Genomic DNA, 13,267 nt, shown 5'->3' with positions numbered 1-13,267 from the left:
GAGTTCACCGCTCACCCAGACAGTAAAAAGTTCACCCCCTACTGGAAGTCTGTTTATTTAGTTCACTCATGGTTAAGCACACCAAGCTCTGGAGATAATTCATGCATTGTTTCACTTCCAACAGCTACTGTTTTTATAATAAATAAATAAATAAATAATACTACCGTGTGTTGCGTATATGTTATTCCGATTTTGACTTCAAGGGGCAGTAGTGAGTTTTGAAAACTCTTGCCAGTCGTCCAGCAGAAGAAGAGACGCAAGCCACGTGATGACTTTGATATGATATTGATGGAAGGAAGCTGAAGCTGAAGACGAAATGAACACGTTACGAACAACATTTTTGCGCTTTTCGGGGGCACGGGGTTTGTGTTGGTATGTGGCACCACTCATTTCTTTTAAAAACGAGTTTTGGTCAATTAGGTTGCCGAACGTTTGGTAAATTGTGAATTTTATCCACCAGCATTAGTGTTAATCTCACTTAACCCGCTCCTTCAACGGAATTAAATCTCAATTATATTAATCTAATTCGAATAGTTTGCAGAACCACAGCTAGATTTATAGACTGCACTAGAACATAGTGAAATTTATATTTTTACTGTACATTTGCAGTATGAAATGCATTGCAATAAATGTAGATCTCAAAAAATATTCTTTATACCACACACAAGAAGTGGTTTTATCATGCAGTTATAACTTTTAACTTTAATTTACCATTTCTATTCTATATTACGCTTGATGTATTACGCTTGATTTAAAAAGACGTTAAATCAGAAGTCAAATTAAGCACATTTTAATTTGGCTGGGATTTATAAAAAAAAAAAAAAATTACAACGCTGAACTGTACAGATATTCTTTAACAAAAAACAAAACAAACAACAACAAAAAAAAAAAAAAAATCTCCCCCCAAACGGTAATTCTTTATAATAATATAATGTATGAAAATAATTAAGCAGTTACACTGAGATTTTTATTTGCAACATTTAGCATTAAGCCGCTTAACTTAAATGTTTGTTTAAATGCTTATGAATTTCCAATATTTTCTATATCAGTTTTTTTTCCCCCTAGTGAGAAATCCTTTATTAGGCTTACAATATAATATCATTACAAAAGCCTATACTATAATATAAAAACTAATTTAAGTATTTAAACTTATATATATATCATCAGTTTTAAATGCTTCAATTATATATATATATATATATATATATATATATATATATATATATATATATATATATATATATATATATAAAAACGGAAGTAATTAAATAGATGTAATAGCTAAGTATGTTCAAGGGAACATGTGGACTCTTACAGTTATCTAAACATCTCTGAAACCAAAACCACACACATCTATTTGAACTGACGTGTTACTGAGGTGTTTTGAGTTTGCATGCTACAGTTGTGGTGGTGTGTCTGTTTTGTAACCGTGCTGTCTTCCCATCATCATTTATTTCCACCACTTAATCTAGCCACTCTTCTTTAAAACGTTTTATTTCACGTCTATGCATTTTACATTGCCTCTTATATTGAGCTATTTGTACCGCAATCATGTCTGTCTGCCACTCACATGCGACATTATTCTCTCTATGAAAGCTGTAAACCACATTACAACACTGTAGCGATACTAACTCTATAGCGGTTGAACAAGAGCACTGCATATATTTCCCATTTAAAGTACAATCAAACGGATTTCTCCTCACATTTTGCGTTTGCCATCGCCGTCTGCGCGGCCTTTTATTCTTTCTGTGTGGCTTAAAGGGGACATTGCATGCATGTGTAAATATTTTACATTATTAATGTAAAATGTAAATGTACATTTATTGTGTTCTTATTATCTTTCAGGAGTAATGGCAGTCCCCCTACCATATTCAGCTGCAGTCAACTGCGCTCTATCAGTTCCTTGGTTCTGTCCAGGCCAGGGTTAGAGCAAAAAACTTTCCTGCAAGAAAACCTGAACACCAAAGCAGAGGGAGTCAGTGTTTTCCAGCAACCACTCTGGCACCATCAACAGGTCCGCACAGTCAAGCGTGGAACAGAATATCAACCAAAGAACATCAAAAGAAAAAGGACCCATGGCTGGATCAAAAGAATTAGCACTCCTGGTGGAATCGAAGTAATCTTGCGCCGAATGCTCAAAGGACGCAAATCCCTCACACATTGAGACTCTGACCGGACAGTTGCTTGAAAGTGAATCGCAGTTGAATGTCAGCTGTGCAATAGAGCTTTTGTGGTTCTAGTTGTCAAATTAAATAAATTTAATGCACAACAGTAGCATATTTGCATGTTTTAATGGATCCAATCCTTCTCCATACATCCATTTGGGTATTTTCATGCCAAAAGGTCATGCAGTGTTACAGTCAGATCGGAGTATTTACTGTTTATTTCACAAATAACATCAGCTCACATAGAAGTTAGGACAGGGAGTATACAGTGAGGAAAATAAGTATTTGAACACCCTGCTATTTTGCAAGTTCTCCCACTTAGAAATCATGGAGGGGTTTGAAATTGTCATCTTAGGTGCATGTCCACTGTGAGAGAAAATCCAGAAATCACAATATATGATTTTTTCACTGTTTATTTGTATGATACAGCTGCAAATAAGTAGTTGAACACCTGTCCATCAGCTAGAATTTTGACCCTCAAAGACTTGTTAGTCTGCCTTTAAAATCTCCACCTCCACTCCTTTTATTATCCTAAATTAGATGCACCTGTTTGAGGTCCTTAGCTGCATAAAGATACCTGTCCACCCCATACAATCAGTAAGAATCCATCTACTAACATGGCCAAGACCAAAGACACTAGAGACAAAATTGTACACCTCCACAAGGCTGGAAAGGGCTACAGGGAAATTGCCAAGCAGCTTGGTGAAGAAAAGTCCACTGTCGGAGCAATTATTAGAAAAGGGAAGAAGCTAAACATGACTGTCAATCTCCATCGGACTGGGGCTCAATGCAAGATCTCACCTTGTGGGGTCTCAGCCCAGAACTACACGGGAGAAGCTGGTTAATGACCTGAAAAGAGCTGGGACCACCGTTTCCAAGATAACTGTTGGTAACACACTAAGGTGATTATTTCATGGTTTAAAATCATGCATGGCACGGAAGGTTCCCCTGCTTAAACCAACACATGTCCAGGCCCGTCTTAAAGGCCCACTGAAGTGCCTTGAAATGCGCTGCATTATTCAATGTGTTGACGTAATTTCCACTGAAATGGCTTCAGCTGTTAGCAACTCCTCCCCTTTTTTGAAACAGCCAATAGCGTTTCGTTAATATACAGTTTGACTAGAGCGCAAGAGCGGACCTTTCTCTGTTTGGTAAAGCCAGTTTCCTCTAACACTGTTTACCATTATAATCTCCATATCGCTTTGAAATGCAGCATTCTGTGCAGAATTCAAATGGGTCGATATGTTTTGTTGTCTGCGCGGACTTGCGCATATGATCTACGCTGCGCTCTCGTGTCTGTAGTCTAAATTTAGACCAGAGACGTTGGTGTGTGTGCGCTGCTGCTGCTGTGTGTGAAACTAACGTGAAAACAGACTTTATTTGCCTCAAATTGAAACCATATTTACACTGAATCGTTTCCTATCACATATATAGTGTGCTATGTGCCTTTCACCATGTAGAAATTAGTAAATGTGTGAACAGCTGACCGATTTCAGCTTCAGCACTGTAAGGGGGCCGGCTTTAGATTCTAGAGAGCATTTTGATTGGACAGAAGATTTGACGAGAAAGTGAAGTCTGCGATGATGTCACCAAAATCTGAGATTCGTTTTAAAGGAAGTGGGAGACTGTCAATTTTGAATGCTTATATCTCCTAAATGCAAATGTTATCATAGTTTTGGAAAGTACCAGCTTATTCATAACTTTAAGGCTAACAGTCATACCAAAAGCTAAAAAACTTAAATTTTGATTTCAGTGGACCTTTAAGTTTGCCAATGACCATTTGGATGATCCAGAGGTGTCATGGGAGAAAGTCATACCTTTTTGGTCATAATTCCACTAAACGTGTTTGGAGGAAGAAGAATGATGAGTACCATCCCAAGAACACCATCCCTACTGTGAAGCATGGGGGTGGTAGCATCATGCTTTGGGGGTGTTTTCTGCACATGGGACAGGGCAACTGCACTGTATTAAGGAGAGGATGACTGTGGCCATGTATTGCGAGATTTTGGGGAACAACCTCCTTCCCTTAGTTATAATGGTGGGAAGTTCTCATCAATTAGGATCTTTGAATCTCGTTCAGCAAAATGAACTAATCTTTTTTTCAAGTCATTTCGTTCATTTAAGCAGAATCTAATTAAAATGTTACATGTTACATTTTTCAACACATTTAGTACTTTTGGAATAAAAAATAAACTATAAGCTAATGCAGTCATGGCCAAACTTTGAGAATAAAAATGATTAATTAATTGCTTAGCTTGCCTCACATCCTGATCCAAATCGTTCTTTCTTTAGTCACTTCACATTTAATCACATCTGTTCCCTAGAAAGATTAGTAGGCCTACACCTCTCGTGACTTCTGGTTCGAGCCGTTATAGTTCTGTCATCATGTCTGATCTGGGTCGTGAAACAGAAAAGATGAGTTCTCTCAAATCTTCGAGTCATTTGCTCATCAAGTCCCAGCCCTATATAGACAAGGCTATGCAGTCATCGGAAACGGAAGATATTAGTTTATCTCTCGAGTCTTCTCGTTCAACTCCTCATAGTGCAGAAACAGTTCATCTCTCAAGTCTTCTCTTTCAAGTTGTTCTTTCGGGTCTTACTCTGAGTCTCGTTCTTTTGTCACATGACTGAGCCGGTGTCTCACAAGTCACAACATATACAGGTCCTTCTAAAAAAATTAGCATATTGTGATAAAGTTCATTATTTTCCATAATGTAATGATAAAAATTAAACTTTATATATTTTAGATTCATTGCACACCAACTGAAATATTTCCGGTCTTATCTTGTTTTAATACTGATGATTTTGGCATGCAGCTAATGAAAACCCAAAATTCCTATCTCAAAAAATTAGCATATTTCATCCGAATTAATAATTTCTGTTGTCGGTACAGACTGCATAGCATTGTCTATGGGGCTGGTACTTGATGAATGAATCAAAAGACGGACTCGAAAGATGAACTAATCGATTCGTTCTCGAGTCATATTAAAGATTCGTTCAAAATGAACAAATTGTTCATGAACGACACATCACTTCTCAGTTAGAGCATTGAAGATGGGTCGAGGCTGGGTTTTCCAACATGACAATGACCCGAAGCACACAGCCAGAATAACCAAGGAGTGGCTCTGTAAGAAGCATATCAAGGTTCTGGCGTGGCCTAGCCAGCCTCCAGATCGAAACCCATTAGAGAATCTTTGGAGGGAGCTCAAACTCTGTGTTTCTCAGAAACCTGATAGCCTAGAAATCTAGACGCACCCTAGCGGCAGCAAATCTAATCTGCAACGATGTCGTCTAGCAACTCTCAATACACTTCTGAGCTGTAAAAGCCAAACTCTGGTCGGGCCAATCACATCGTGTATAGAGTCGGTGGGCGGGGCTTAACATAATGACGGCCGAGTTACGCTTGCGTGCTACTCAGGGGCGTTTCTAGGATTTTTATTTTAGGGGGGCTCAGCCCCCAGTGAGGGTAGGTCTGTAGAAAAAATGGTAACACTATTTAGTTTAGGGTCCAAATTGCGCTATTAACTAATAGCTTACAAACATGCATACCCAGAAGATATTGGCTGTTTATCATTACTTATAAAGCAAATATTAATACCTTAATGCATGGCCATACTGTACATGCAATTATCATACCCAATAATGTAGGCAGATTTATAATAACCAAGATCCCAAATGTTAGGGGGTTCTAACATGGTCCCCCGAGAAAATTTTGATTTCTATGATCTACACAGAGGTGTCAAGTAACGAAGTACAAATACTTCGTTACCTTACTTAAGTAGAAATTTTGGGTATCTATACTTTACTGGAGTAATTATTTTTCTGCCTAATTTTTACTTCTACTCCTTACATTTTCACGCAATTATCTGTACTTTCTACTCCTTACTTTTTAAAAATAGCCTCGTTACTCCTCTTTCATTTCATCTTGTTAAAAAAAAAACTATGCAGATAAATCGCGTCATCCGGATAGCGTGAATTTGATTGTGGTTGGATGAGAAGTGTAAACATATACCATTCCAACACCCTATTGGTTACTACGCGATCCATCGAGCTTGCACATGACTCAAAGCACAAATCACACACGGTGTTGCCAGATTGGGCGGGTTCCAGCGGACGAGCACGCACTTTCAGTCAGTCAGCGATCAGCAGCAGACGCGCTCATTTATGACAGCCAGGTTTTTAGCGTGATAACTCAATGTATATTCAAGTGATCGCTATGCTAAAGTGGCATACATACAGTATATATATACACAAGCCGTAGTAAGGAGTGGGAGATTGAACCAACTCTCAAACGTGGATTACACCTGTGACTCGAAGACTCTTTATAAATATAATCATGATTCCTGTCCATCATAATATACACACTCAGGACATCTGCAACTAGCAACCCCAACAGCTGCTGAAAGAGGTTTGAATCAATGATGAATCAGTTTTGACTGGGCTAAGTGCATGTTCTATGAACTCCACAAGTGTACTGTATAGTTTTGTCAGAGCAAAGCTAAGCGCATTGTTGTTATTTTTTTGTCGGCGTATTATTGTACAGTATCAATGAATTACGCATTTTGGCAGTGGCATGGGCGTAGATTACGGGGGGGGGGGGACGTGTCCCCCTCACTTTTAATAAAATGTATTTTCGTCCCCCGCTCTTTTACTGGGTCTCACCGATTCTAGTCGACCCGCTCCGAGCGGGATTCGAACCAGCGTTACCCTGCGCGGCGACGGCCAAATTAACAGGGACGCTAAACACAGCCTTCTCTAATCTCGTCTGATAGAGCGCTTTTTGAGGTCAGGGGCAAGTGTATTTACATAGAAACCAATGTGAATACATCAAGATGTAAAATCAGAGACAAAAAAAAAAAAATCTATGCATGACTTGCTGTCATTTTATTCGCATCTAAATATGAGGAGATCGCTCTCACAGAAAGTCCAAAGTCCAAAAGTGGATTCGTAGAAGTAATACCCCGTCACGCTGGAGCTGCAGCTGAAGGAAAACAATCGTTTTGAGTGATGAAACGTGACGACGACAATCAGACGAGTGCGACAATATATGCTTTATGTGTGTTTTTCAAGTCATCTCAATGTAGGCTAAAGTAGCCTATCATATAATGCAGCTTTTTTAATGTTTAGTATCTTCTGCTCACCAAGGCTGCATTTATTTAATCAAAAATAGTTAAAACAGTAATATTGTGAAATATTATTACAAATTAAAGCGGCTTTTTTCCTATGTGATCAAAGCTGAATTTATCATCATTACTCCAGTCTTCAGTGTCACATGATCCTTCTAATCACTCTCATATGAGGATTTTATAATCAACAAACATTTATGATTATTATCTGTGTTGAAAACAGTTAAAATGTTGTGGAAACCATGATACATTTTATTTTTCAGAATTCTTTGATGAATCGAAAGTTCAATGGACAGCATTTATTTGCATTTATTAAAGAAATTATTATCATTTGTAATATTAACAATATCACTTGTGATCAATTAAATGCATGTCTGATCAATAAAAGTATTCATTTCTCTCTTTTTTAATTTTACCACAAATGTTTAGATGGTTTCCACAAAATGTAAGCATCACCAGGAGCAGCACATGATAATAATCATAAATGTGTGTTGATCATCAGATCCTCATGAGAATGATTAGTGAAGGATCATGTGACACTGAAGACTGGAGGAATGATGATAAATTCAGCTTTGATCAGAGGAAAAAATTGCATTTGACTATATATTCACAGAGAACAGCTGGTTCACATCAGAATAAAAAAAAACAACAACATTTTTTTACATTGCACAAAATCTATGGAGACTTAATGCACAAGTGTCTGTAATATATAAACCAATCATGAAATTGGCATAAAAAATAGGAGAATAATATTATAGGTTATTGTAAAATAGGAGAATAATATTAGAGGTTATTGTTCAGCAGTGTATTTGATATCTTACCAAATTAAAAGCAAGAGATGCGATAAATTACTGTTTTAGATGCGATAAATTACTGGGCACTGTTTAAAGTGGCTTATTCAATAAAATATCATCACATTATTTTGGCAGTTAAAGTTTTGGCCGTTTTTTTTTTGTGGCCGGTTTTGTTGAGCTTTGAGCCCTGCACAGGCCCTGCACAATCCTATGACACACTCCTGCAGTCATTAAAATAGTTCAGCTTTCTTTGTAATGTCCAAGTAGTTCTAATTCGTTTAGTTTCTTTATTAAAGTTAATTTAGAAAAATGTTTGGATAATTTGTTTGTTTGTTAATTTTTTTTAAAGTGACAACCAAGCAGTCAGCGGCCGACAGTGGGTATGAGGTTAGGGGTGTAAAAGTCAGGGCCCATAGGTCTCTAAAGCGTCATCAATCTGGCAACACTGATCACACATGTAGCCTACATTTACATTCCAATAAAGGTTATTGATAACATTACTTATAGGCAACTAGTCATCATATCTTCCGCTTCAGGAAACACATGTTAATGCTCAGCAGTACACATAATGGTATATTTCCATTGTACTAAAATGCATTCATTTTCAATGGGTATATATGTGGCTGAAGCAGGTAGCCATTGCCTCCCAAATTTTTCAACATTAACATTTTAATATAACATTATAGTCATTATGGCCTTTAGAAAAATGTTTTTGAGGAGGTGGGGTAGTGCACTATAGGCCCCTGTGGTGTGGCCTAAGCTTTTGGCATTTTTTTCCTTACATTACTTTTACTTTTATACTTTAAGTAGTTTTGAAACCAGTACTTTTACACTTTTACTTAAGTAAAAAGCTTGAGTTGATACTTCAACTTCTACAGAAGTATTTTTAAACCCTAGTATCTATACTTCCACTTGAGTAATGAATGCGAGTACTTTTGACACCTCTGGATCTACATATGAGCCTTTTAAGATGTTCTGAAGGCCAAAAAATTAGATAACAATAGCTTGAAAACCATGTCACTGGGCAGTAAATTATTTGTCTTATCTCCACATCTCTCGTTTTCTCTGTTTTTATCTTGCCCTGTCTCTTCATAACGCTGAGCTTTGACTGTTTTTTTTTTCGTTTTCGTCAGTGAATAAAGTGAACATATGGTTTACATATTAACATACTGATATTTATGTTTCATGATTATTTTTTTTCTTTTGATTAACATTTCTGGCTTAAAGCAGAAGCTGTCAAACATGAATGTTTAATTTAGCTGCATTTATCTTACTTGACGTCGAGTTGCTCTGCTAAAATTTGCGCTCAGCCTCAGCAGTTTCTGTGTGACCATAAAGCCCGCCTACTCTGATTTGATTGGTTTTATCAAATATTTTGACATTGACGAGCGGTGACAGACCAATGACGCTCAGATTTACACACACACACACACACACACCTCTGCTTCTGACGTGCGCTGCGCTCTGCTCAGAGCCGCTGCGGATTAGAGAGACAGACTAAAAAACGGGACGAAGCCGAAGCCTGCCGCCAGTTTCATATGTTTTAAAGGTTAATCACATTTTTTAGGGGGGCTGAGGCATAAGTTTAGGGGGGCTGAAGCCCCCCTAAAAAGGGCCTAGCGACGCCTATGGTAAATGGACTGCATTTATATAGCGCTTTTAACAGACCCTATGGCCATCCAAAGCGCTTTTACGGAAGGTCGGCGTTAGACAGATTCAAATAAAAACTTGCTCTCCTCAGCTGTTGTAACTATTATTTTCTTCATAAAGGGCAGCCCGTATCAAGTTTAACGCATATTTATTTACCCAAACCATTTTGAAGCAGGACATAGCAGCCCTGCATTTTCCTTCAAAACTTTTCCTAGAAAACAATAATATGGTATGGGACAGCTAAACATTAAGCAACATAAATAGTACTTACATGTAAAAGCAGCTATATGTACATATGTATAAAAACGTATAATTCAACGATACAGTAATGTAAATAATTACACATTTATGGAAACAAGAAGGCCATCTAGTGGTAAAGAAAGGACATTGAATATGGCTTCCCTTCCTGTTCACTATAATATGGCAGTGAACAAGAAAGTCATGAGGCAAACAGAAATACTTTTTGAGAGATATGAAGGGATATGAAATTATTAGTCTTATATATAGTATTTTAAGATCACTATATCTAATAGAAAGCGTGCATTAGATTGAATTGCTGTGTTTGCATCGAAGATAATAGAGAATTCTGTCTGTTTTAGGAGTTTAGGATCTTAAATTCCAAAGGTTAGGCCTATACTCGTAGAAAGTGAACAATGTAAGGCATCCATTCGTTCGTGCAGTCTATGAATAGCTGAGATGATGTCCAGAGCGCACGTGACCTCAGTGAGTGGATGCTAACCTTTACATTCCTCAAGTGTTTTGTCTAGACTAACATATAGCAGACGATCATAACTTGAAACCAACTTGTTGATGAGGAAATTAGCTAAAAGTTAAAGATGAATATGCTAACATGGAAGGAAGCCATGTTAAATAATTAAAAACAAATCTTAAATGCCTTGCTAAATAATAAATATCAATACTCTAAATGCATTGTTTAATTTGCCTTATTTTACCTTTTATTCAACCCTTAAAAGGTTTGGATGGGAAATAGGTGATCACACAGTTTTCAGGCTGTAAATGAGGGACTTTGGCCTGTGTGACAGGATCGTCTTGTGAGTGATGCTTCAGTTCACACTGCACAGTGAACAGAAGGAAATGAGGAGCACAAGACTGGTCGCTTAAGGTAACTCTCTAACTAAAGATGAATTGAGATTATATTTTGTACCTACATCTTTTTGTGGGGTTTGGGGGAGGGGGGGTACTTAAAGTCATGCATTCATGCAGTTAGGTTTGTAACCATTTAGTCATAAATGGACTGCAGTAACGGTGTTGTGTTTATGTGTACTGATTCAGATTGATATTCTCTGACATTTCATCTGTTCACTTGTATTCATCTATTCAGTTTTATTCATGTATTCATGATTATATAAAAACTGTTTTGCTATTTGCACGTTATGTGCAAATTACACAATACAGCTTTCAATGTGTAATGTAACAAAGCAAATGAATGATAAACATTAACTGAGTCAGATGAGAGAAGGGCTGACATGCAGGTGGATCATATGACCAAAGTCATTTACACACTGTTTTACTGGTGCTGTGTTAAGCTGGATTAACAAGTACCTTTACTTTTTAGTTCTTACATTTCTTTTTGTTGTATTGTTATATGTAGCTATTCTCAATGTTTTAATTATATGAATTTTAATCTTTCTTGATCCTTAATCTACTGTAACTTTTAAATACACTGATTCAGGCATAACATTATGACCAGGTGAGGTAAACAACACTGATTATCTCTTCATCACGGCACCTGTTAGTGGGTAGGATATATTAGGCAGAAAGTAAACATTCTGTCCTTGATTTTATGTGCGATGTGAAAAATGGGCCAGCGTAAGCATTTGAGCGAGTTTGACAAGGGCCAAATTGTGATGGAGAGCTTCCCCAAAACTGCAGTTCTTGTGGGGTGTTCCCGGTCTGCAGTGGTCAGTATCTATCAAAAGTGGTTAAAGGAAGGAGCAGTGGTGAAAACAGCATCAGGGTCATGGGCGGCCAAGCAGGGGCGTTTCTAGGATTTTTATTTTAGGGGGGCTCAGCCTCCAGTGAGGGTAGGCCTGTAGAAAAAATGGTAACACTATTTAGTTTAGGGTCCAAATTGCGCTATTAACTAATAGCTTACAAACATGCATACCCAGAAGATATTGGCTGTTTATCATTACTTATAAAGCAAATATTAATACCTTAATGCATGGCCATACTGTACATGCAATTATCATACCCAATAATGTAGGCAGGTTTAACCAAGATCCCAAATGCTAGGGGGTTCTAACATGGTCCCCTGAGAAAATTTTGATTTCTATGATCTACATATGAGCATTTTATGATGTTCTGAAGGCCAAAAAATTTGATAACAATAGCTTGAAAACCATGTCGCTGGGCAGTAAATTATTTGTCTTTCTTATCTCCACATCTCTCGTTTTCTCTGTTTTTATCTTGACCCGTCTCTTCATAACGCTGAGCTTTGACTGTTTTTTTCCGTTTTTGTCAGTGAATAAAGTGAACATATGGTTTACATATTAACATACTGATATTTATGTTTCATGAATAATTTTCTTAGACACGTTAATTTACTGTTTATCAAAGTTTTAAGTTTATTAAAATCACAGTATGAAATTTCATTAGGCTACTAATTTTATGCCCAATACAGGCTGAAAAAGCTGATGGGTTTTTTTTTTTTATTTGCTGAATGTTGCAAATAGAATTATATTAATTTACAATATATACACATTCATTTTTAAACACGCCTAATCTGATGAAAATGGCTTTGTTAATATTTTCTGTTCGTTAAGGCCTACATTATGAATCACATTGGCATAATTCCAGTTAAAAATGTCTAAAAATTAGACACAACAAGTTTATTCATTTGCCTAAATATTTTTTTCTTTTGATTAACATTTCTGACTTAAAGCAGAAGCTGTCAAACATGAAAGTTTAGTTTAGCTGCATTTATCTTACTTGACGTCGAGTTGCTCTGCTAAAATTTGCGCTCAGCCTCAGCAGTTTCTGTGTGACCATAAAGCCCGCCTACTCTGATTTGATTGGTTTTATCAAATATTTTGACATTGACGAGCGGTGACAGACCAATGACGCTCAGATTTACACACACACACACACACACACACACACACCTCTGCTTCTGACGTGCGCTGCGCTCTGCTCAGAGCCGCTGCGGATTGGAGAGACAGACTAAAAAACGGGACGAAGCCGAAGCCTGCCGCCAGTTTCATATGTTTTAAAGGTTAATCACATATTTTTTAGGGGGGCTGAGGCATAAGTTTAGGGGGGCTGAAGCCCCCCTAAAAAGGGCCTAGCGACGCCTATGGTGCTACTACTAAACACAGAAGCTGGCAAACGGCAGTCTTTCGAATCAGCTTTGACCGCGACTCTGGGAGACTTGGAGTTAAGCTTTTCTCTGAGAAAAGAACAAAGAACACCACTGAAGTCATTCTTAAGAAGGGAAGATGTGTTCAGAGTTTTGCCGACCGGATACGTCTCAAATTATGTCAGATTATGTCTCTCACAGTGGACATGCCCC

The 13,267-nt window shown here is 37.5% G+C and overlaps 1 protein-coding gene across 1 annotated transcript; it reads left to right on the top strand.

Moving 5' to 3' along the window:
* Positions 1-219: 219 nt before the first annotated feature.
* mrpl34 (mitochondrial ribosomal protein L34) lies at positions 220-2,269 on the top strand. Its single transcript, XM_067453066.1, has 2 exons — positions 220-372; positions 1,846-2,269. Exons 1-2 carry the CDS (start codon positions 317-319, stop codon positions 2,162-2,164), a joined length of 375 nt encoding a protein of 124 aa, XP_067309167.1. The 5' UTR covers positions 220-316; the 3' UTR covers positions 2,165-2,269.
* Positions 2,270-13,267: the final 10,998 nt, after the last annotated feature.

The sequence above is a fragment of the Pseudorasbora parva genome, chromosome 9, assembly GCF_024679245.1.
Source record: "Pseudorasbora parva isolate DD20220531a chromosome 9, ASM2467924v1, whole genome shotgun sequence".
NCBI lineage: Eukaryota > Metazoa > Chordata > Actinopteri > Cypriniformes > Gobionidae > Pseudorasbora > Pseudorasbora parva.
The sequence above is the reverse complement of the archived record's forward strand: the minus strand, read 5'-3'. Positions and strand labels throughout refer to the sequence as shown.

Coding starts and splice junctions, on each gene's coding strand:
- mrpl34 (XM_067453066.1), top strand. CDS start 317: ATGAACACGTTACGAACAACATTTTTGCGCTTTTCGGGGGCACGGGGT. Junction 373..1,845: donor GGGGCACGGGGTTTGTGTTG/GTATGTGGCACC, acceptor ATTATCTTTCAG/GAGTAATGGCAGTCCCCCTA.